At 35.5% G+C, this 24,182-nt stretch overlaps 1 protein-coding gene across 4 annotated transcripts in view; it reads right to left on the bottom strand.

Moving 5' to 3' along the window:
• Positions 1-3,563: 3,563 nt before the first annotated feature.
• Positions 3,564-24,182, bottom strand: part of DNAI4 (dynein axonemal intermediate chain 4) — an 86,032-nt gene continuing 65,413 nt past the window's right edge. For all 4 annotated transcript variants that reach the window (XM_086717230.1, XM_086717231.1, XM_086717232.1 and 1 more), the window contains 4 exons: positions 18,982-19,080; positions 18,122-18,348; positions 15,024-15,180; positions 3,564-3,795 (listed from right to left, as the gene is read on the bottom strand). In XM_086717230.1, the coding sequence (XP_086573356.1) occupies positions 3,745-3,795; positions 15,024-15,180; positions 18,122-18,348; positions 18,982-19,080 (534 nt within the window). In that variant the 3' untranslated portion in view covers positions 3,564-3,744. The remainder of the gene's footprint in view (positions 3,796-15,023; positions 15,181-18,121; positions 18,349-18,981; positions 19,081-24,182) is intronic.

A 24,182-nucleotide genomic window follows, 5' to 3' on the forward strand; every position in this document is an offset into this window, starting at 1 on the left:
CCCACTTTGAAAACTCTTCAATGGCTTTCCGTTTTCCTCAAGAAGAAATCCAAATTTTCTGGGGCACCTGGGTGGCTCAGTCGGTTGGGCGGCCGACTTCGGCTCAGGTCATGATCTCGCAGTCCGTGGGTTCGAGCCCCGCGTCGGGCTCTGTGCTGACAGCTCAGAGCCTGGAGCCTGTTTCAGATTCTGTGTCTCCCTCTTTCTCTGACCCTCTCCTGTTCATGCTCTCTGTCTCAAAAATAAATAAATGTTAAAAAAAAAAATTTAAAAAAAAAGTCCAAATTTTCTTAACATAGCCTACAAGGCCTTTTATGAGGTGGCCAGTGTCTACCTTTACAGGCCCTCAATCCCTCAAAGGTTCAGCTCTACTGAAAACCTTACCGTTTGTGGAAAGTCCATGCTCTGTCTCTCCAGGCCTTTGCATCTGCTGTTTTCTTCACCTGAAACCCCTTTCCCCTCTCTTTAAAACCAGTTAACTTCTACTCACAAATATCTGTAGAATGGGTATTGAAATATCATTCATCTAGATAAGTTTTTTTGCATAACTTTCTGGATAAAACTTTACTACTCACTTTAGTAATTTTCAAGTGTTCTGTCAGTAGGAATTTAAAGGAGCAGCTAAAAATGTTTTTAATAATCTTAGAAAACATTGATATTTGAGGCTTAATTTTATATGGGCAAAGAAGCTATTTTTGTCGTTACTTGGGGCTTTTAGAAATTTACTTAAAAACTCAATAAATAGGGGTGCCTGTGTGTCTCAGTCAATTAAGCGTTTGACTCTTGATCTCGGTTCAGGTCATGATGTCACAGCTCATGAGTTTCAGCCCCTCACTGGGCTCCACGCTGGCAGCACGGAGCTTGCTTAGGATTTTCTCTCTCGCTCTCTCTCTGCCCTTCCCCTCCTTGCACACTCTGTCTCTTTCTTTCTCTCTCTTTCAAAATAAATAAATATACTTTAAAAACTCAATAAATAATTTAAATATATATAATAACTTGAAAAATTCAATAAAGTTGTCAGTGAGGTATGATGTAAGATCCCTAAAATATCCCGGAATACTTTTTCCTTTCTGATATAATAGGACTCTATCTGTCAATAGTTGAGTATTCAGAGAAATACAGACATGGTGAGAGTACATTTTTTCATGAGTTGTTCTGGATGCTACACAAATATTTCATCACTTTAGAAAAGGCAGTGCTTATTTTGATGATTCATAACCATGTTTTATATGTTCCACGTGATGGACATGTTCTGCTTTCTATTTAACCAGGAATTAGTTTCATGTAAACTGTTAGCCTTTTAGTTTTATCACCCACTGAGTATGCCAACCTAAGCAAATGAAGGCTAATAGCCTAGTAAATGTTCTGTGGATTTGAGGGTAGACTTGAACATTGTAGTAAATCATGAACAAACCAGACACAAAGCCCAAATGTATAAAGGAACAAATGAGGTCATTAGCAGTGTGTAGCTTTTGCAGGAGTGGGGCCTTGGCAAGGACTTAGCCAGCTGCAAAGGGCAAAGAAGTTCTCAGACCAAGAAGTAGGGATGCGTTTGGGATAATCAGAATGAGAACTACCTACTTTGTGCCAGGCATCGTGTTAAGTGCTTTACGTCGGAGGTAAACTCCACCAGTCAGTGGAACACAATCTCAAAAGCAGCAGCAATGTTCACCTAAAGAAAGTGATCGTAAATTTGTTTTTACTTTTTGTCGTGAGGGAGGAAATTGATTTTATATTGTTAGAGAACAAAGAAAATGATGACCTATGTTTAGCTGATTTGCGAAGCTGATTGTATGTTCCATTTGATTGTGTGTTCTATGTTTTCCACTGTTAAAAATACTTTACCCTTGGTGATGTTAAGATAATTTTGCAGGATACTAAGGAAATCACACTTAAAATATTAGATCATGTTTTAATATGGGGTATGCATGAAGCCAACATTTCTCCCATTAACTTGATCACTCATTCACTCAGCAAATATTTGTTGCAATAACTCCTCTGTGAAGGTAGTGTTCAAGGTGTTCAAGATACAGGGGTGAACAAAGCACATATAGTCCCTACCATCAAAGAATTCACAGTCTGGCGGGGGGGTGGGGGGGGTGGGCAGACACCAAGCAAATAATCACACTAATATTTAGCACAGCAGGTCTGAAACTCAATTCAGAAACTCAGTGACCAAGAAATGTATATTCTGAAATTCAGTTTCTAGCTCTAAGTCATCATTCCACCCAGCTGGCAGAAACAAACAACACACACATAAAGTTATTATCAGTCTTTGTCAATTGGGTTGCTAATCTAAAAGTATGGGGGAGTCTATAAGCTCAGGAATGAGAAGGGTAGAATGAAATAGGTTCAGTGCTTCGGATTGGCTCCCCAGGGTCTAAGGATAATAAAGCAGTTTTCTTTTAGGCTTGATGAGCAACAAAGGTAGAATATGCGAAAATGTTTGAAAGGTCAAAAATACATAACACAAAGAAACATATTTTTTCAGTTGAATCAAGTTTTTATTTTGGTACAGAGTGTTATGGGAAGTCCAACTTTTCAGAAGGACAAAGAGAAGAACCACAATGGTTTACATCAGCAGGAAACTTATTATTGTTATTACCTGACCTAAGCTCTCACTCCACCCAATAATTACCTTGCTTTTATGTAAAGGATGGCTCCAAAGAAATAGAAGGTGCAAAGAAGTGGATACTTAAAAAAGGCAGTTTCTACGGTTGCACAGACTCCATTCTTAGTTTTATACACACTTTTTTTTTTTTCAGAGATTTTAGTGAGTTTCATATGCCTCTCCTCTCCACTTAGAATGCTTTATAAAACAGGCCATACTGTCCTATGGCCTCGGTTAACAAAACGCAGGACTTGTTCTAGCAAACAGCACGGAATAGGCTGTTAGCAATCTGTTTGGAGGAGTTGTTACCTCCCACTCTCCTATTTCTACAAGCTAGCTCTAGAACCCTTCATAAGATAACATTCTGATGCCAACTATAGATAAAGGACTCTCTATTTTCTCTCTGGGCCCACTTAAGTCTGGGCTTAAAACCCAGAGCCAATTTGGGGCATGCAGAGGAGGGTGCCCTGATGTGTCCCAGACTAACTCTTCTCACTGAATTGGGAGTGTGATGCCTGCTGGCTAAACGATGCAATTTTGACATTTGCTGTCATGTTGTTTGCTTGTCAGATAGTCTAACAAAGTTCAATAGCTTCCGCTCGCAAATCTAAGAGGATAAAATTCTGATTTAAAGTTGGGTGTGAAAACATAAAAAATATAACGTAAATGAAGTTGGATGTGAAAATCCAGTATTCTCCTAACACTAACACATGCATAATTCATAAACTTTAGAAAACAGATCTTGGAAAGCAGACCTGAAATTCTATGAAACTTCATCTTGTAAAGATTTTGGTTTAAGTAATTCTAATAATTTCAAAGTTTTGCTTCCAATGGAATAATTTTCTAACCTATTTGGAGATTTTGTAAGTACACATATGTGATTATATGTACTTGGAATATGACTAAAAATGTTAAGAAAATCCCAAAAAAAACTCTTACAATTAAGCCTAGATCACATATCTCTGAAATAAAAGTTTATTAAGTTTATGTTAAGTTGAAATGTAAGTTATACATCAAATATCATTTTCTAACATCAAAATCCCAGCTTACTGCATACAAATTGGACTACTGGATATTAAACACTGTTTCTTTTTCTTTAAACAGCAACAAGAGAAGGTATTAGTAATGATGAATTATCCTGGTTGTTTTGACTTGGATCCAATCAAAATATCTATTACATCTCCCTGAAAAGAAAAAGCCAAACAATTACAATGCAATAAAATATAAATTAAGAGGTAAAGGGGTCTTTAAAATGCTATTTGAAATTTATAAGTTAGTGATACATATAAAGAGCATCCAATAAGATCGTAAAAAGGAAACAAACCAAGGTAAGTTTAAATAGTAACGGTTACTTCCTAGTATAAACCTACTTTTTCCAATGGAGGACTCTTTTAAAGAAGTTTGATAAACAATAAGGATTCAGTTGAGCGACAATTTTGGCAGCTCCTGTGTAGCCTTAATATGTAAACCTCAGTTTTCTCATCTGTAAAATAGCTTGTGATCTTAATGATATCTTAAACTCTTTCCTGACCTATAGTGCTTGATTTAGAGACAGCTGAAGACCTGAATTCCAATGTGGATTTTGTATTTAATTTAATAATAACAATCTTACACTAAAGGGGTAAAATGATAATCTGTAAGAGGATGAAACCAAAGATGGTAGGTTTTTCTTTTTAATTTTTTTTAACGTTTATTTATTTTTGAGATGGAGAGAGACAGAGCATGAACGGGGGAGGGTCAGAGAGAGGGAGACACAGAATCTGAAACAGGCTCCAGGCTCTGAGCTGTCAGCACAGAGCCCGACGTGGGGCTTGAACTCACGGACCGTGAGATCATGACCTGAGCCGAAGTCGGCCGCCCAACCGACTGAGCCACCCAGGCGCCCCGGTAGGTAAGTTTTTAAGAAAGATACTGTGAATTAAATTCTACACATAAAACTAATATTACACTCTATGTTAACCACCTGGAATTTAAATAAAAACTTGAAACAATAGGGGCGCTGGGTGGCTCAGTTGGTTAAGCATCTGACTCTTGATGTTGACTCAGGTCATGATCTCATAGTTCCTGAGTTCGAGGCCCACACTGGGCTCTGAGCTGATGGCATGGAGCCTGCTTGGGATTCTGTCTCTCCCTGTCTCTCTGCCCCTTACCTGCTTCTCTCAAAATAAGTAAATTAACTTAAGAAAAATAAAGTCGTGTAATTCCTTCAGATTAGGTGAAAATAATATTTAAAAACAACTTGAAACAACAAATAATATAATATAATATAATATAATATAATATAATATAATACAAAGATATTGTGAAAAGTTGGGGGTTGGAAGCAGAAGACCAGAATTTTCTCACCTTTCACAGTAAAGGGATCTTTAAAAAGTCACTAATATCTGGGAATCTTAGTTTCCTTGAATGGATAATAGAAATATCAACAACCACTTCTAAAAATTATTTCAAGAGTTGAATGAACTAATGTATATAAAAGAGTTTTACAAAACTCTAAATAGTTATAAACACCTTAGATCATATTACATAAGTCAGTCCTGTCTTTTAGCCTATACTAAGGATGACATTCCCCACTCTTCAGGTCCTGACACAAAATCAGTTGCCAAGCTGCTTCTCAAATCCGTCTCTTTCTACTTCAGTCTTTCACTTGGGCTAACACAGCAGATCACTACTCTAATTTATTCACTGTTAAATTCTTAGCCCCCAAAACAGACCCTGTCACATAGTCCATACTTAGATGTTTGTTGAATGAATGAAGAGTCTATATGTAAATACCCAAAGTACAGAGAAAGAGATGGCAAACATTTATATACTGAAACATAAGAATAGAAATAGTATCCAGGAGTGATTCTCCATAGGCTGCCTCCAGAAAAAAAAAAAAAAAAAAGTCACTTTGTGCAATGTCCCACTGGAATTAGCTTCTGCCAAGTACTTAAACTATAATTCTGTTCGACACAAGACTGAGGCCCCCAGCAACCAACCACATCACACCAGGAGAGGAGGTGGTCCTTCAACAAACAATAATGCTAAGGTGGTGGTAAGTCCCGTTGGCAGCTGGCTACATCACAAAGTTACCATTGCAAAGCTTGGACCCTATACCCCTGTTCACACCAGGCATCAGGCTGATATTACCCTAAACCACATACCCTGGTTGGTAGGACAGGGCAGGAGCCAATGTCCTACTGTGTCATATCACAATAATATTCTGGTCCTTGGACACATCAGGGAGCTGCCAGAGTTTCAGAAATTATTTAACTTAAAACATGCACAGCCCTAGGATCAAAGTTCTTCTCTTGCTGTGTAAGGCCACAGTGGGTGCTGAACAATGTGGAGGTGAGCGGGAGTCATGGTTCTATACGTATACCATGGTCCTTGGAATATCTCCATGGGTTTTCTCCAATGGGCCCTGCTCCAGCACGCTTGGTGCAAGTGTTATCTGGTACTTTGCCTTTGTAAAACACGTATCCCTGTTGAAGTCCCCTTGGTACTTATCCCTAATTCTTCTATTCCTGCATCCTTCACTTCTCAGAGGCAGTCTTTATTATAAATTTGGTATGCACCTTTCCTATAGAATGAAAACATAAGCCTTCCAAAATTTTAATTCACTCTTGGTTAAAATTAATGGAGAAATTATAGGACATAATGTTACTTGATAAGATATCTTAATAGGAAATAATGGTTTGACATTAATTACTTTGAGACTTCAAATTACTATGTCATTATAATTCTCTGAAAAGTTCAGGAAGAGATGTATCAGGTAAGCTTGAGTTTGTCTGTAAGTAACATAAAATCTGATTAATAGGTTTTTCTTGAATCTCCTAGAAGAATAACACTGAAGTTTTAAAATATCATGACCAAAAGTATGAAAGACATATTTGTATTAGAAAACTGTATTTATTTATTAATGTATGGAATATATTTCTTACAAGAAAATTTTCCTCACCAGCACTGAAATCATTAACACACACACACACACACACACACACACGTACATACACACACACACACACACACACACACACACACGTACATACACACACACACACACACACACACACACACACACACACAAATGTTTGTCAAAAATGTTCAGACTCTAGGGGCGCCTGGGTGGCGCAGTCGGTTAAGCGTCCGACTTCAGCCAGGTCACGATCTCGCGGTCCGTGAGTTCGAGCCCCGCGTCGGGCTCTGGGCTGATGGCTCAGAGCCTGGAGCCTGTTTCTGATTCTGTGTCTCCCTCTCTCTCTGCCCCTCCCCTGTTCATGCTCTGTCTCTCTCTGTCCCAAAAATAAATAAACGTTGAAAAAAAAAATTAAAAAAAAAAATGTTCAGACTCTCAACTTAGCCTTCTGCTTGCAAAGCATACTGCTCAAAATAAAAGATGTCTCTAATGTGTGTGTGTGTGTGTGTGTGTATATACATCACATCTTCTTTATCCATTCATCAGTCAATGGACATTTGGGCTGTTTCTATAATTGGGCTATTGTAGATAATGCTGCTATAAACATTGGGGTGCATGTATCCCTTCAAATTTTTGTTTTCTTTGGGTAAATACCTAGTAGTGCAATTGTTGGATTGTCGGGTTCATTTCTGAGTGAACCTCCATACTGTTTTCCAGAGTGGCTGCACAAGTTTGCATAAAAAAGAAGAAAATCTTGCCATTTGTAACAATATGGATAGAGCTAGAGAGGATTATGCTAAGTGAAATAAGTCAGTCAGAGAAAAACAAATACCATATGATTTCACTCATATGTGGAATTTAAGAAACAAAACAAACAAGCACAGAGGAAAATAAGAGAGAGGCAAACCAAGAAACAGACTCTTAATTATGAAGAACAAACTGATGGTTACCAGAGGGGAGATGAGTGGGGATGGGTTAAATAGGCGATGGGGATTAAGGAGCGAACTTGTGATGAGCACCAGGTGTTGTAGGGATGTGCTGAATCACTAAATTCTACACCTGAAACTAATATTACAGTGTATTTAACTAACTGGAATTTAAATTTAAAAACTTGAAAAGGAAAAAGATGTCTCTCATCAATTCAAATCAAACACCAAAATGAAATCTTTTTCTTCTATATTCCAATCTATATTCCATACTTTTACTAACTATAAACACATCCACTAAGAACACAGCTTTTATACTTGTGTTTAAATAATCTTACATAAATCATAACATACTGTACTTATCTTTCTCCAGTTTACTTTTATCACTCAACACATTTTTAAAGATTTATTCAAAATTTGTCATATTGAGACTTTTAAATACATATTATTTATTTATTTTTAAAAAAAATTTTTTTTTCAACGTTTTATTTATTTTTGGGACAGAGAGAGACAGAGCATGAACGGGGGAGGGGCAGAGAGAGAGAGGGAGACACAAAATCGGAAACAGGCTCCAGGCTCTGAGCCATCAGCCCAGAGCCCGACGCGGGGCTCAAACTCACGGACCGCGAGATCGTGACCTGGCTGAAGTCGGACTCTTAACCGACTGCGCCACCCAGGTGCCCCAAAATACATATTATTTAAACTTCTGTATTACAGTGACTCATGTGAATGTGCCATATTTTATTTATCCAGTGTTTCACTGATGATCATTTAGGTTGTCTCCAATTTATCACTATAGAAATAAGGCTGTTATGAACATGTCTTTCAGACCACTACTAACAAATTAAACAAAACCCTGGGAGATATATAGAATCCAAACATAACATTTAAACATCCATAAAGACTGTAATCTTACCAGATAGGAAAAGTATAGTAACTTAGAGTTAATGACACAGTAAATAAATAACTTGAAATCAATAAAGTGATGCAGCAGCACATTCAGGGTTGCAGACTTCCATGAGAAGATAGAGGACATGGGTAATAGGTAAGTAGACTTCAGGAGACATGGGCTCTGAGACCATTCCATATGGAGGGCATGGACAAATCAACTATAAAGCAGGGCTCAGCCTGGCACGAAACATCTCCTTAAATGTCCATAGTCAATATGCGTGTCAGCCAGTTGAGAAAATCATCTCCAAAACTACTTGGGATGCTTTATTTGTTTCTTTATTGGAAAACCTATTTTTACCCTGAGAAGAATAATAATTGTGTATAGAAATAATGCAGCAAATCAAACCGATAATTTTAATATTTTTGTATTAAGGAACTTGTATATATTTGGTATTTTAAATATTCATTCTATGTAAGAGTATTCGCTATTATTAGATTGTCTAGCAAATAAATTTGTGATTCTAATTTAAATGTGTAATTGGGTAATTGATTTAGACTTGTAATCATAGATTGAAATACTATTCATTTATAAAAAGCATTGGAACATTTAAGAAAATTTAAGATTCATCATATTCAACATTTAAAATTTATTAAATTAATAAGAATTCCTTAAGCATCAGATTTGTTTGTCCATAAGATGATTGGAGTACTTAAAACACTATATTAAAGTTATAAAGTAAATTTAGAGGATTTAAAGAAATTTGTTACAAAAGCTTATTGAAAGTGTGTATTAAATTTGCTAGACTTGAAACCAGTTTGACAATAAATTTCATATTAAAAAATCTGCTAGACTTATAAACAGAATAATAAAATGTATTATCTAAATGTAAGAACTTCAGGAAAACTTCAGGTAAACTAAGATTTTTAAAAAACTTTATAGCACATTTGAATGTGAACATTTTAAGCAAAAGTTGACTGAATAATCATCTCCATGTACAAAAGAAACATTAAACACAAAGGAAAAAAGGAAGAAAGAACTCACATTGATACCTTATACGTGTGTCCAAATAAACATGTGCAAGACATTCTCTATGGTATCACTGCCTTGTATGGTATTTGAATTCTAAGTTTTACTGAATCTCTCTCCAAAGAGGCTATGCTAGGGGCACCTGGGTGGCTCAGTCAGTTAAGTGTCCAACTTTGGCTCAGGTCATGATCTTGCAGTTCCTGAGTTTGAGCCCTGCATCGGGCTTTGTGCTGACAGCTCAGAGCCTGGAGCCTGCTTCAGATTCTGTGTCTTCCTCTCTCTGTGTGTCTCCCACCTCTCGTACTCTGTGTCTCTCTCTCAAAAAAAAAAATTAATAAAACATTAAAAAAAGAGGCTATGCTAATTCATATTCCCATGACCCTTGCATAAGAGCTCCTATTTCCCTACAACTTTGCTAATACTTAATCCTGGCTAATATTTTCATTTTTGTAAATCCAATCAATTTGAACTGGTATCTTGTATAATTTCAATTGTATATTTCTCCATTTCTAGAGAGAATTAATATTCCAGTTTTTCTCCTATGATTTAGTATTTTATACATTTGCCCATTCAAAACATTGAATTGCTCTTATTGTTTAATAGGGGTTATTTATACATACTGGACATTATGTCTTTTATAATCTTAGAAATTTCTTCTTCTAATCTGTTTCTTTTAACTTAGCATATGGAATCCTGAACAAAAAGTGTTAATTTTGACATAATAGTCATAGAAAAAATATTTGAGGTTTATTGAGAACTTACTATGTCCCAGTACCAGTTCTAACCACTTTGTACCTATTAACTATTTTAATGTTTCTAACAACCTTTGATTCTGGTACCAAAATTATACCCAGATAAGGAAACAGGAAAAACATGAAAAAAATTAGGAGATTTTTTTTGGTCTTTTTAAAATCTGTCTTTGTCTTTAGATCATTAAGACATCATCCTACATTTTCTTCCAGTGGTTTGTTTTATTTTTCAATCTTTAATTCATTTGGAGTTCACCATTGTACAAAATGTGAGATAGGGAATGGCTTTCTATTTTCTAGAAAATAAGGATCAAATTCCGGATCATGGCAAATGACCCAACAGGCCCTTTTGCCACTTGTCTCTCAAGCAATCTCTTTACCAGTCAAAAAAGTCTACTCACCATTTCCTCAAAATGTCATGGACCTTTCTAATTCTGTATCTTTGCTCAGGCCTTTCCCTCACTCTGAAATAACAGCTCTACTCGCTTATCTGCAAGGAAAATTTCCATTTTTTTCAAGTTTATTTATTTATTTGGAGAGAGAGACCACGAGCAGGGGAGGGCCAGACAGAGAAGGAAAGAGAGAATCTCAAGCAGGTTCCATGCTGTCAACACAGATCCTGATGCAGGGCTGGATCTCACGAGATCATCACCTGAACCGAAACCATGAGTCGGTCAGTTAACCAACTGAGCTACCCAGGTGCCCCTGCAAAGAAAATTTCTAATCCTTCAAAACACAGTTAAAATTTAATCTCCTGTGTGAAAGTCTTCCCCAAAGTATTCACCTACGTTTTCCTTTCTTTCTTCCCGTTCTCCTTTCAAAAGTCAATTTTCCTACTCTGTGCTTCTATAGGAGTTTCTTTGTTATTTTGGTCTTTATGACTTGATTATATTTGTGTGCATATATTGTTCCTTTCTTAGAAACCATGTGTCTTTTGTGTCTAAGTGTGTTTGTTCATTTTTCAATATTTGCTTAGTACCTAGCATGTGCTAGCCCTGTGCTAACACTTAAATATACAAGTTTCCAAGTAGCTCAAACTAGTAAGAAAGACATGTATACAAAATATTATAGTTTATATTGATGAATTATTGTCATCTTTAACAGGTACTATAGACATATGTGATAAAAAGAATCAACATGCTAATGCTCATGTTTCTTTGCTACCACCAACCCAATACACACCAACAAAGATTTTTAAATAATGCAACTCCTTCTCCCCACTGCCCCAATTTAGAATTTGTGGACGAGTTCTTAGAGCTTTTGTGGGATGGAACTGATGGAATTACAGGGATAGAAAGCAATGGATTTAGGCCTTGATGCTATATTTAGGATTTGAGGGATAAGTAAAGAAGAAAAAGATTACTATTAACTATATATTTTGATCCATTTTAATGTTTTTGAAAGACTTGAATAAAGAATAGAATTCTCTAGTTCCTTCTGGCTGTTGAGCTGTATATCATAAACAAGTGTGGGCATAAACATCTCACTACCCTAAAAGGTATTATATACTCAGTGAATATGAGAGAAATTAAAAATATTAAAATGTTTACATCATGAAAAAATAAGCCATTAATGTTGCACTTCTCAGAACAGACTAAAATTATGATGTAAGGAAACATGCATTTTAGAAAAAGAAACTTTATGGGGCGCCTGGGTGGCGCAGTCGGTTAAGCGTCCGACTTCAGCCAGGTCACGATCTCGCGGTCTGTGAGTTCGAGCCCCGCGTCGGGCTCTGGGCTGATGGCTCAGAGCCTGGAGCCTGTTTCCGATTCTGTGTCTCCCTCTCTCTCTGCCCCTCCCCCGTTCATGCTCTGTCTCTCTCTGTCCCAAAAATAAATAAAAAACGTTGAAAAAAAAATTTAAAGAAAAAGAAACTTTGTTTTTACGAACAAAAGAGACAAAATTCACTATTTACAAGTGGCTTATGTCCTACCTGTGGGAGACAGGCAATTAACAAAATCAATAAAGAATATGGTACATTCAAAGATAAATATTACGAAAAATAAGTCATGGAAAAGTACGAGATAAGAAGTGTAGGTGAGAGTAGAGATTCAATTTTAAATAAGGTATCCAGGAAGATTTCATGCAGATAGTGACTGATATTTGAGCAAAAACTTGAAGTACCGAGACGATCAAACTCTGGATGTTAGATATGAGAAATGACAAGTACAAAGTCCTAAGCAAGCATCTATCTGTCTATCTATCTATCTATCTATCTATCTATCTATCTATCTAACATTTACAGTCTATATAGTTGGGATAAAACTCCACTTGCTACAGTATGTGACCCAAATATAATCAACACTGCTGACTTTCCTGGCCACATTTCCATCTGGTTGCATATTTCGATTATTTTCTTTTTCTTTCTTTTTCTTTTCTTATCCCATTACAAATTATGCTATAATTAATTTATTTGATTGCCTTTATGAATATTTCTATAGAATAGAATTCCAGAGGCATGACAGTCTTGGTTCAGATTGCCAAATTGCTTCCAAAGAAGTTATACCCAATTCTATTCCAACATTTTTCTGTACAAGAGAAAAACTGTCTTATCAAATGTTTGCTAGTACTGAGTACACCTATTAAATATAAAAAAAAAACTGTTAATTTTGTATATGAGAATGTGATCACATTTTAATTTAAGGTAATACATTTTTATTTCTTCATTTATCAATGAGGTTTAATTTTAAAATATATTTACTAGTCGTTTTTTTGTGAATGAACTGTTCCTGACCATTACCCAGTCTTCTATTGTAGTCTTAGTGTTTTTGCCTTATTTTTTTGATTTTTATTTATTTTTTTAATGTTTATTTATTTTTGAGAGACAGAAACAGAGAAGGCATGAGCGGTGAAGGGGCAGAGAGAGAGAGGGGGAGACACAGAATCTGAAGCAGGCTCCAGGCTCTGAGCTGTCAGCGCAGAGCCTGATGCAGGGCTTGAACCCACGAATTGTGAGATCATGACCTGAGCTGAAGTCGGATGCTCAACCAATTGAGCCACCCAGGTGCCCCTTTATTTTTATTTTTTTAACATTTATTTACTTTTGAGAGACAGAGAGACACAGAGGCATGAGCAAGGGAGGGGCAGAGAGAGGGAGACACAGAATCCCAAGCAGGCTCCAGGTTTGGAGCTGTCAGCACAGAGCCTGACGCAGGGCTTGAACTCACAGTCTGCAAGTCATGACCTGAGCTGAAGTCAAACGGTTAACTGATTGAGCCACCCAGGTGCCCCAAGTGTTTTTTCCTTATTGATTCATGCATGTTTTAATATTTTAACTTGTTTATCATATTCATGGTAATATATACCAGATTACTCCATAAAATAATATTTAAACATTAAAAATAAAAAATTGAAAAGCTACCTTAAAAATAATAGGTAGTGATAATAATAATCTAGTGATACTGATTGCTTGTCAAAGTTTTACAACAAAGTTTTCATATTTTTTTTCTTTTTTCTTTATTTTTTTTCCCTTTTTTAAAAATTTAAATCCAAGCTAGTTAACATATAGTGTAATAATGATTTCAGGAGTAGAATTTAGTGATTCATCACTTACATATAACATCTAGTGCTCATCGCAACAAGTTCCCTCCTTAATGCCCATAACCCATTTAGCCCACCCCCATCTAGCAACCCTCAGTTTGTTCTCTGTATTTAAAAGTCTCTTATTGTTTGCTTCCCTCTCTTTTATTTTTCCTTCCTTTTCCCTATGTTTATCTGTTTTGTTTCTTAAATTCTACATATGAGTGAAATCATATATTTGTCTTTCTCTGACTGACTTCTTTTACTTAGCATAATACACTCTAATTCTATCCACATTGTTGCAAATGGCAAGATTTCGTTCTTTTTCATCTCTAATATTCCAGTGTGTATGTGTGTGTGTGTGTGTGTGTGTGTGTGCGCGCGCGCATACCACATCTTTTTTATTCATTCATCAGTCGATGCACTGTTGGATTCTTTCCATAATTTGGTTATTATTGATAGTGCTGCTGTAAACATTAGGATGCATGTGTCCCTTCAAATCAATATTTTGGTATCCTTTGGATAAATACCTAGTAGTTCAATTGCTGGGTCGTAGGGTAGTTTTACTTTTAATTTTTTGAGGAACCAACATACTGTTTTCCAGAGTGCACAGTTTGCATTCCCACCAGCAGTGCAAATGTTTTCCCTTTTCTCCACATCCTCATCAACATCTGTTTTTTCCTGAGTTGTTAATTTTAGCCATTCTGACTGGTGTGAGGTGGTATCTCATTGTGGTTTTGATTTATATTTCCCTGATGATGAGTGATGTTGAGGATCTTTTCATGTGTCTGTTAGCCATCTGGATGTCTTCTTTGGAGAAATGTCTGTTCACGTCTTCTGCCCATTTCTTCACTGGATTATTTGTTTTGTGGGTGTTCAGATTGATAAGTTCTGTATGGATTTTGGATACTAACCCTTTAACCAATATGTCATATGCAAATATCTTCTCCCTTTCCATCAGTTGCCTTTTAGTTCTGAATATCAGAGTAAGGGAATAGGATAACACTACAGAAACAAAAACAAATGCCTATTTTGGGAACATTGGATAATATCTAAAATATTATAATTTCTTGTAAAAGTCTTTGAATATTTGCAGTAAACTTCTTCAGCTATATTCAACAATTATTAAATCCCAACAGTATATTAAGCACAATTTTAAGTTATTCCATATAACATTTACAATTATTATGCTACAACATTATTGTGTTCATATTACAGAGAAAAAACATGAGGCTCAAAGAAAATAAGCCTAGTAGATACCATGCTAGTAGGTAACAACTCCTGGGATTTATGTTCTTTCCATTGCACCACACTTAAGATATCTAAGAAACGTAAATTCCTTGTATGACACAAAATTATAACTAAAATTATTAAATGACATATAATTTTTGAGTCTTACCCAGCCAGAATCCAAAGCAGCAGGCATATTTCTCAGTTCATACACACCAACCTGTCCATCACTATCACCCACCAGAAGGCAATCTGTTTGTTTGGCAAAGAGGACAGTTGTGAACTTGATTCCGGGGTTAGCAACATGCACAATCAGAGGATCCAAACTGTAATAAAATATTTTATTTGTAAATGTATTTGTTGTTAACATATTCTTATATACAGATTAAGAAAAGTCTGAGATTTTTTTTTGTGATTTCATGTGACAAAAATAAAACAAAAATAAACTTTTTAAGTAAATTTCCAAAGTCAAAATAACTGTTTCTCTACTCCTTATTCAGTCAAAACTTTCACTTCTTTAGTGAACAAATTTCGACTAAATAAATTCAAGCAAGTCACAATTAAGATGTGAACTCATGGGGCGCCTGAATGGCTCAGTCAGTTGAGCATCCGACTCTTGCTTTTGGCTCAGGTCATGGTCTCATGGTTGTGGGATCAAGCCTTGTGTCAGGCTGCATGCTGAGCGTGGAGCCTGTTTAAGATTGTCTCTCTCTCCTCTCTCCATCTCTCCTCTGTTCATGCTCTCTCTCTCTCTCCAAAATAAATAAATAAGCTTAAAAAAAAAAGAGGCGAACTCATAAATTTAAACTCCTGTGCTGGTTAACTTTATGTATTTACTTGGCTAGTCTATGGTACTCAGTTGTTCATAAGGTCAAACACCAGTCTACACTTTGCTGTGAAGGTATTTTGTTTAGTTGTGATAAACATGCAGATGAGTAGAATCTGAATAAAGCACATTATGCTCCATAATGTAGGCAGACCTTATCCAATGTGTTGAAGACCTTAAGAGAAAAGACTGAGTTCCCCAAAGTAGAATAAAATTCTGCTTCCAGACTGCCTTCAGACTCAAGATTGCAAGATGGACTGACGGAATTGCAAGATGGAATTTCCTGATGGAAATTCTAGCCCGCCAGCCTATAGTTCAGACTTGGCACTTGCCAGGCCCCACAATCATGTGAGCCAATTGCTTAAAGTAAATCTCTTTCTCTCTTTTTATTGCTACTGTTTCTCTGGAGAACCCTGAGTAATACAACTTCTTAAGTAATAAATGTCTTTTAATAGAAGGATATTTTGACCCAAATGAACCTCTGGAATATAAAAGAATATTTTGAACAAGAACTTTTTAAATTCCCTGTCATCCAAAGCAATCCACTGATACCCTTAAAAAACAACAGAACCAGGGGCACCTGAGTGGCTCAGTGGGTTAAGTGTCCAACTTTGGCTCAGGTCATGGTTTTGCTGTTCGTGTGTTTGAGACCTGCGCTGACAACTCAGAGCCTGCTTCAGATTCTGTCTCTCTCTCTCTGTCCTTTCCCCACTTGTGCTCTGTCTCTCTCTCTCAAAAATAAATAAATAAACTAAAACAAAAAACAAAAAAACCAAAGGCAGCAACTTGCATACTTCTTAAGAAATGTCCTTGGGGTGCCTGGGTGGCTCATTTGGTTGAGTGTCCGACTTCAGCTCAGGTTATGATCTCACCGTCTGTGAGTTCAAGCCCCGCATCAGGCTCTGTGCTGACAGCCCAGAACCTGGAGCCTGCTTCTGATTCTGTGTCTCCCTCTCTCTCTCTCTGCCCTTCCCCCAATCGTGTGTGTGTGCGTGCGCTCTCTCTCTCTCTCTCTCTCAAAAACTAAATAAACACACACACAAAAAAGAAATGTCCTGAGATCTACAGTATTACCAAAAAAAAAAAAATAATTAAAATCAGAGGTGGGATGAGTGATCGTTTTACCAAAAAATTAAAATCAGGGGTGGGATGAGTTAAGTAGTCATTTTATACATTAGTCATCTCATACTCAAAAATAAGTTGCTTTGTGATATAATCCTTGGTTTCGGATTCAAACTATTTTATAGTATAAGCCATGACAAAATTTTAGAGTTACTATATGATTAAGTTCTAGGATAAAAAAAATTGTCATTAAGAATAAACCCATTGAGGGGCGCCTGGGTGGCGCAGTCGGTTGAGCGTCCGACTTCAGCCAGGTCACGATCTTGCGGTCTGTGAGTTCGAGCCCCGCGTCAGGCTCTGGGCTGATGGCTCAGAGCCTGGAGCCTGTTTCCGATTCTGTGTCTCCCTCTCTCTCTGCCCCTACCCCGTTCATGCTCTGTCTCTCTCTGTCCCAAAAATAAATAAATGTTGAAAAAAAAAAATTAAAAAAAAAAAAAAAAAGAATAAACCCGTTGAGGGGAACCTGGGTGGCTCAGTTGGTTAAGTATCTGACAGGTCATGATTGCAAGGTTTGTGAGGTCAAGCCCCACATCAGGCTCTGTGCTGATGGCGTGGAGCATGCTTGGATTCTCGTTCTCCCTTTCTCCACTCCTCCTCTGCTTACACACACTCCCTCTCTCAAAATAAATAAGCTTTTTTTTTAAAAAGAATAAACCCATTGAATTTTATATCACTTATTTTAAGCAAAAATATATTGCCCTGATGCTTCTGCTAAAAACTAACATAAAAATCTACAATATTTTCCAACTGAGGAAATAGAATCATTAAACACTTTATTCCTGCATTGTATGAATTTCCATTTTAAAAAGAAAACATGGGTCTAGATGACCCTCTAATAACTTTGGTGTCACACCTTAAATTAAAATTTTTAATTAAATGAATGGCCATTTGAATATATTTTAAAATAAGGTAAGAGAATAAGTATTATAAAAAATAATTATTTTGTTCCCTTTCTTTGTCTTATTGCAAACAATCTTTAGTTAAACACAGTTAGTTGCCTCTCTGCATTCTTCTAAAACAAGGCAATGAAAAAGAATTCAAGGCAGCTATGATATCGTATATCTTCCTGTAAAAGTTTGATATGAGTAAGGTAACCTATTTTCATTTAAATATTTTTAAAACTACATACCGCATAAGTAATTAAAATGAATATAGCATCCTAGCCTATATCTTTTATTCATAAAGGACTCTCACAGTGTAAATTATTACTTGTTTTAAAGTAACCACAATTCTCTCTAACCAATACCAAAACTATTAGGTATCATTTTGTTTGAACTGCTTCTATGAGAAATATCACCAGGAAAAACATTAACACTTACGTGCTGATGTGAAGGTGCCAAATCTCTACTCTGCTCTCGTTCGCGGCTGCAAATATATAGGCTGATTTTGGAGACCAGGCAACATCATAAACAACATAAGTAGTTGGATAAAAACTCAAAAATGGCTTGGGATTCTCCTGTTGCCATATAATAACACCCCAATCTGCAGAACAGCTTAAGAACACATCATGACAAAATGGATTCCATGCTATTTTATACACTGGACCCTAGAATTAGAAAAACAAATTAAAATACATAGGTAAGTAATAGTTAACATCTCATACTTTAAACTTGACCAACAAATTAAAAATGCTAAGATTTCTAGAAGATTTAGGTACCATGCATTGTTGTGTATTATTTTAGCTCAGAGTAAGGTCATAAATTGAATCTTCCCTAAATAATGCCATACAGAAACATAAAAATATAGTTGTTACAATACTAACTAAATATTAATACATATTATACTTATTTACTTTAAAAAGTATAAGGATTACTTTAAAAAACAGAAATAAGGGAGAAAATGAAGAAAACATAAATGGAACAAAAGATACAGAAAATAAGTATATGCCAGAGACAATTTTACTTTGGAATCAGCATGTTATCATAAGCAAAGTCTTTCTGAAACAAATAAAAATTGTGACTTCCATAACTTGCAAGAAAAAAATCAAGAACACCTGGAAGCCAAACAAAATGTCCCACACGTTATTGATGATTTCCATATAAGACAGTACTTAATTCAATTCGTACTATTAACTCAAGTTGTAAATTTAGGGCATGTGAAAAGTAGTGTGTATAAAAATACTATTTTTTTCAGAAATATTAAAAGATAAATTTTCCATACCTACTATAATTAAACTAACCTTATGTCCTCTGTAGGTTTCTAGGTATTGTTCATTATATGAACAAGAACATTTGTGAATATGACCCTCTTCGGTGCCAGCCAAATAGATATTTGTATCCTACAACACAAAAAATTAAAATGTATTGGCTTGTGATATATTAGTAAAGGTGCTAAATAGAAAATCAGATCCCTCGGGGCACCTGGGTGGCTCAGTTGGTTAAGGGTGCAACTTTGGTTCGGGTCATGATCTCACAGTTCATAAGTTCGAGCCCCGCATTGGGCTTTCTGCTGTCAGTGCAGAGCCTGCTTCAGATCCTCTGTCTCCCTCTCTTTCTGTCCCTCTCCTACTCAATCTCTCTCTCTCAAAAATAAGTTAACTTCAAAAAATAAAGAAAATCAGATCTCTCAAGATCTATTAAAATGAATTCAAGAACCAAAACTAGAAAAACTATCTTGATAATAGTTGTCTGTTGTCTTTTACTTTCTATCATCGTTTTATAATATTCATGTATATAATGCTGAAGAAATGATTTTTTGCTGGATATGAAAGATTGAACTAAATGGAGTCTTAAGCATTTGTAACACCATATGTAGGTACTAAAAAGAGATTTTAAGTGTATTTCCTAATGTGAAGTCATAGTCTAAAGGTCTGAAAGTCAGGCTCTATGTCCTGGGTATGTGGAGTCAGTATCATCTTGGAGCATTTTAGAGATGTCAACTCTCAGATCCCACCCCAGACCTACTGAATCAGAATCTGCATTTTAACAAGATCCCTAAATAATGTGTATGTACATTAAAATTTGAGACACACTGTTCTAGCATGTACCACTACTTAAGAATGCAACTACAAAATCATGGAACATAAGCAGTTTAAACAACACAATAAAGTATAATTTTCCCCCAAACTAGCATAACCAATTTACATCCAGCAGTATATAGAAGTTCCCTTTGATCCATATTCTCTTCAATGGTTGGTTACATTAGAAATCTTAAGTTTTGCCATTGTATTAGGTATAAAATTATACCTAATGGTATATGCATTTATATGAATATGAATTCATTTATATGAATATTAACAAGGTTGAGCACATTTTATGTTTACTGGCCATTTGTATTTCCTCTTCTGTTCATGTCTCTTAACTATTTTACTCATAATATTTTCATATTGATTTATATAAAAGTTCTTTATATATCCTATTATATATGCTTTGTCTATTACATATGTTGCAAATATCTTCTCCAAGTGTATGGCTTACCTTTTACTTTTTTAGTGTCTTTTGATAAACAGAAGTTCTCATTTTGATGTAGTTAGTATTATAACTTTTTTATATACTTAGCATTTTTTTGTGCTTTAAGAAAGTTTTCCTATTTTGAGGTCATAGCAAAGTTTTCCTATATTTTCTTCTAAAAGTTCTTTGTTTATGAAGGGGTAGGTATCTAATTCCATTTTTATATGAACAATGATTATCCCAACACCATTTATAAGTTGTTTATCTTTCTGTAGAGATCTTCAAGGTCACTGTCTAGAGTTATTCTTGTCACTATATAAACTCTGAGATTTCCATGCAACAGATTTATTGGGAAGTTCTCTCAGGAATAATTTCTTTGAAAGAAACAATAATGGGCAGAGATTTAAGTTGACTATGATGCAGTTGCAACAGAAGGCTCAGCCCAACCTCCAAGAAGCTCTGGAGTTGAGATAGCCCTTTAGAGTCTGGCCTCCAGGCAAGGAGACCAGACATGTTATACCACCACCCCACCATCACCTATAAACTAGTGAAGCAAAATGACAGACTCAAACCAAACCATATCAAAATAAAACTAAATGTAAATGGTCTAAATATCACAATTAAAAGGCAGAAATTATAAGATGGATAAAAAAGCAAGACCCAACTATATGCTACCAACAAGAAATGTATTTTAAATACAAGATACAAGTAGGTTAAATGTAAAAGGATGGAAAATGATTTAATAAACACAACAAACAAACATGGCTGGGGAAGAGAGAGAAAAACCAAGAAACAGACTCGTAACTATAGAGAACAAACTGATGGTTTCCAGAGAAGAGATGGGTAGGGGGATGGGTTAAATAGGTGATGGCTATTAAGGAGGGCACTTGTAATTAGCACCAGGTGTTGTATGTAAGTGTTGAATCACTAAATTCTATACCTGAAACTATGTTGACTAACTGGAATTTAAATAAAAACTTAATAAAAAGAAAAAATAAACCATGTTAACACTGGTTAAAAGAATGCTGAGGTGGTTACATTAATATCGGGCTAAGATTATTTCAGTGTTAATAATATTACCAGTTATGAACCACTTTAAAATGATAAGAGAGTTGAATAATCAAGAGAACATAACAATCCTAAACATTTGTATCCTTGAGACAAAGCTTCAAGCTACATAAAGCAAAACCTGATAGAATTACAGTTAAAAAAAAAAAAAAGACAAATCCATAATTATGCCCAGACACTTCAATGCCTCTCTGTTAATAATTGATGGAAGAGGTAGGCAGAAAATCAGCAAGGATATAGTCAACTTGGAGAACACCTTCAACCAACCTAACCTGATTGTCATTCATAGAATACTCCACCCAACAAGAGCAGAATACACATTTTTCTCAAGTGCACAGGGAACATTTATGTGTAAATGTCACATTCTGGGCTTCAATAAATTTAAAAGGGTTCAGTTTATTAATTTTTATTAAAAGTTTGTTCTCTGATCGTGATGGAATTAAAATTAGAAATCAATAAACAGAAAGATCCTTGAAAAACCCCAAATATTTAAAAACTAAATAACATGCTACTAAGTAGTCCATCAATCAAAAAAGAAATCAGAGAAATTAGAAAGTATTCTGAATGGAATGAAAATGAAAATACAACATATTAGAATTTGTGGGATGCTGCCAAAGCAGTACTTAGAGAAAAAGTTATAGCAAAAATGCCTCCATCAAAAGAAGAAAAGTCATAAATAAATGATCCCAGATTCCACCTTAAGAAGCCAGAAAAGGAGGAGCAAATAAAACTGAAGCAGAAGAAAGAAAATAAAGATCAAAGTGGAAATCAGTTTTATAGAAAACAGAAAAACAATCGTGAAATTCAGAGAAATCAAAAGCTGGTTCTTTGAGATCAATAGCATTGATAAACTTCTAGCCAGACTAAAGAAAAAAAGAAACACAAATTACCAACAGTAGCAATTAAAGAGGTGACATCACTACCTATTTTAATATCTATTAAAGAATACTAAGGAATTATTATGATGCCACTAAGTTTAATAACTTAGATGAAATAAATTCCTTAAAAGACACAAATTATCAAAATGCACTCAAGAAGAAATAGATGATAATAATAATAATAATAATCATAATCCTATATCTAGTAAAAATTTGCATTTCTAGTTACAAGTTAAACACCTTCCTAAAAGAAATTCCAGGCCCAGATAGTTTATTAATCCCATCAAACACATAATGAAAAAATAATACTAATTGTATACATATTCTTTCAAAAAAGTAAAGAGGGAATACTTTTCAACTAATTCTACAGGGTTACCCTAATATCAAAACCAGACAAAGACATTATAAGAAAAGAAAACTGTAGATAGATATCCCTTATAAGCAAAGATGAAAACTGCTAAACAAAATTTAAGCCTATCAAATCCAACAGTAGATTAAAAGTATAAATTACAATCAGGTGGAATTTATTTTAGAAATAAACATTTAAAAACCAATGTTATTCACCATATTAACAAACTTAAAAAGAAAAACTATATATCATCTCAATAGATGTAGAAAAAGCATTTGACAAAAACCTAGCATCTATTCCTGATAAAACTCTCAACAAACAGTAAAGTAATGGGATCTCCTCAATGTGATTAATTGTATCTACAAAAAAATCTCAGCTTACATCATACTTAATAGTAAAAGGACTGAACACTTTCTCCCTAAGATCAGAAACAAGAGAGGGATGTTTGTTTTCACTACCTCCATTCATCATTGTGCTGGAAGTTCAGGCCAGTACAAACAGGAAAGGAAAGGTAACCAGATTAGAAAAGAAGTAAACTCTTTATTTACACACTATATGATCATCTCAAATTCCTCACACCAAGGACATTTCTAGGATAACAAACTAGGATTTCTCAACCCAGCACCATTGATATTTTGGGCCAGTCCCTTCCCCTCCCCTTCCCCTTTTCCTTCTTTTCTTTCCCCTTCTTCTTCCCTTTCTCCTGCCCCTTCCCCCTCTCCTTTTTTCCCCCCAGTACCCCTTTCCTTCCTCTTCCCCTTCTCCCCCTTCTTCTGTGCAGAGGAGGGCAAAAGTTGTCTTGTGCACTGTAGGATGTTTAGCAGTATCCCTGGCCTCTGCCTACTAGATGCCAATAGCATTCCTTCCCACGTCCCACCTCCTATAGCTGCAACGACCAAAAATATCTCAAGACATTGTGAAATATACCCTGGTGATAAAATATTCCCCTCCCTGCCCACATTGAGAAGCACTGTTCTAGAATCAAGGTGAAATGTGGATTACAAGAATTTGAGAGTGAAAGCAGTTGGAACACAACAGCTGTGGAAAACATGAAATGCAGTAAAGGCCTGAACTACATTAGCAGTACTAGGCTTGGACTAAAAGGACAATAATACTTAAATAGCATTTGGTTGATAGGGTAGAACAAAGTAGAAGCTCAAATTTTGGTTTGCATAATTAGGTAGATGATGGTGTCACAAAAAAGATGATCATGTTACATATAAGGAAAAATATATAGGATATGCTTCCTTGTTTGTCATAGTTGCTGAGTTTTCTGATTCCAAAGTACTTCCAGATAAAAACAATTAGAAAAAGTAGAATTTCATTAACTGTGCTTTGATTTGATTCTCTTCCTGATAACCATGAACTTAACTATTCTTCCTAATCCTCATCATCATGAGAGTCACCACTCACATTGAAATAGTGGACTGTATGGTAGATTCGGTTTCTATCAAAATGACAAAGCACTCAAGTTAAACTTGAAGTTGTAAAGAGAATCCTTCCACAGTTTCTCAGAAATATAGACCTTTCCTCTAGAAAGCAGATAAAGACACAGTACAGCCAACTGGAATGTGCCTCTCCACCTTAGTTTGGCAGCTATGTCTATGTTTGTTTTATTTTTACCTACGAGGCACTATATTGATTAACATGCTAAACCTTTGTCTTGCTTTATGTCTTACTACATTTCAATTATTGG

The sequence above is a fragment of the Puma concolor genome, chromosome C1 (assembly GCF_028749965.1).
Source record: "Puma concolor isolate L17-30 chromosome C1, mPumCon1.1.hap2, whole genome shotgun sequence".
Taxonomy (NCBI): Eukaryota; Metazoa; Chordata; class Mammalia; order Carnivora; family Felidae; genus Puma; species Puma concolor.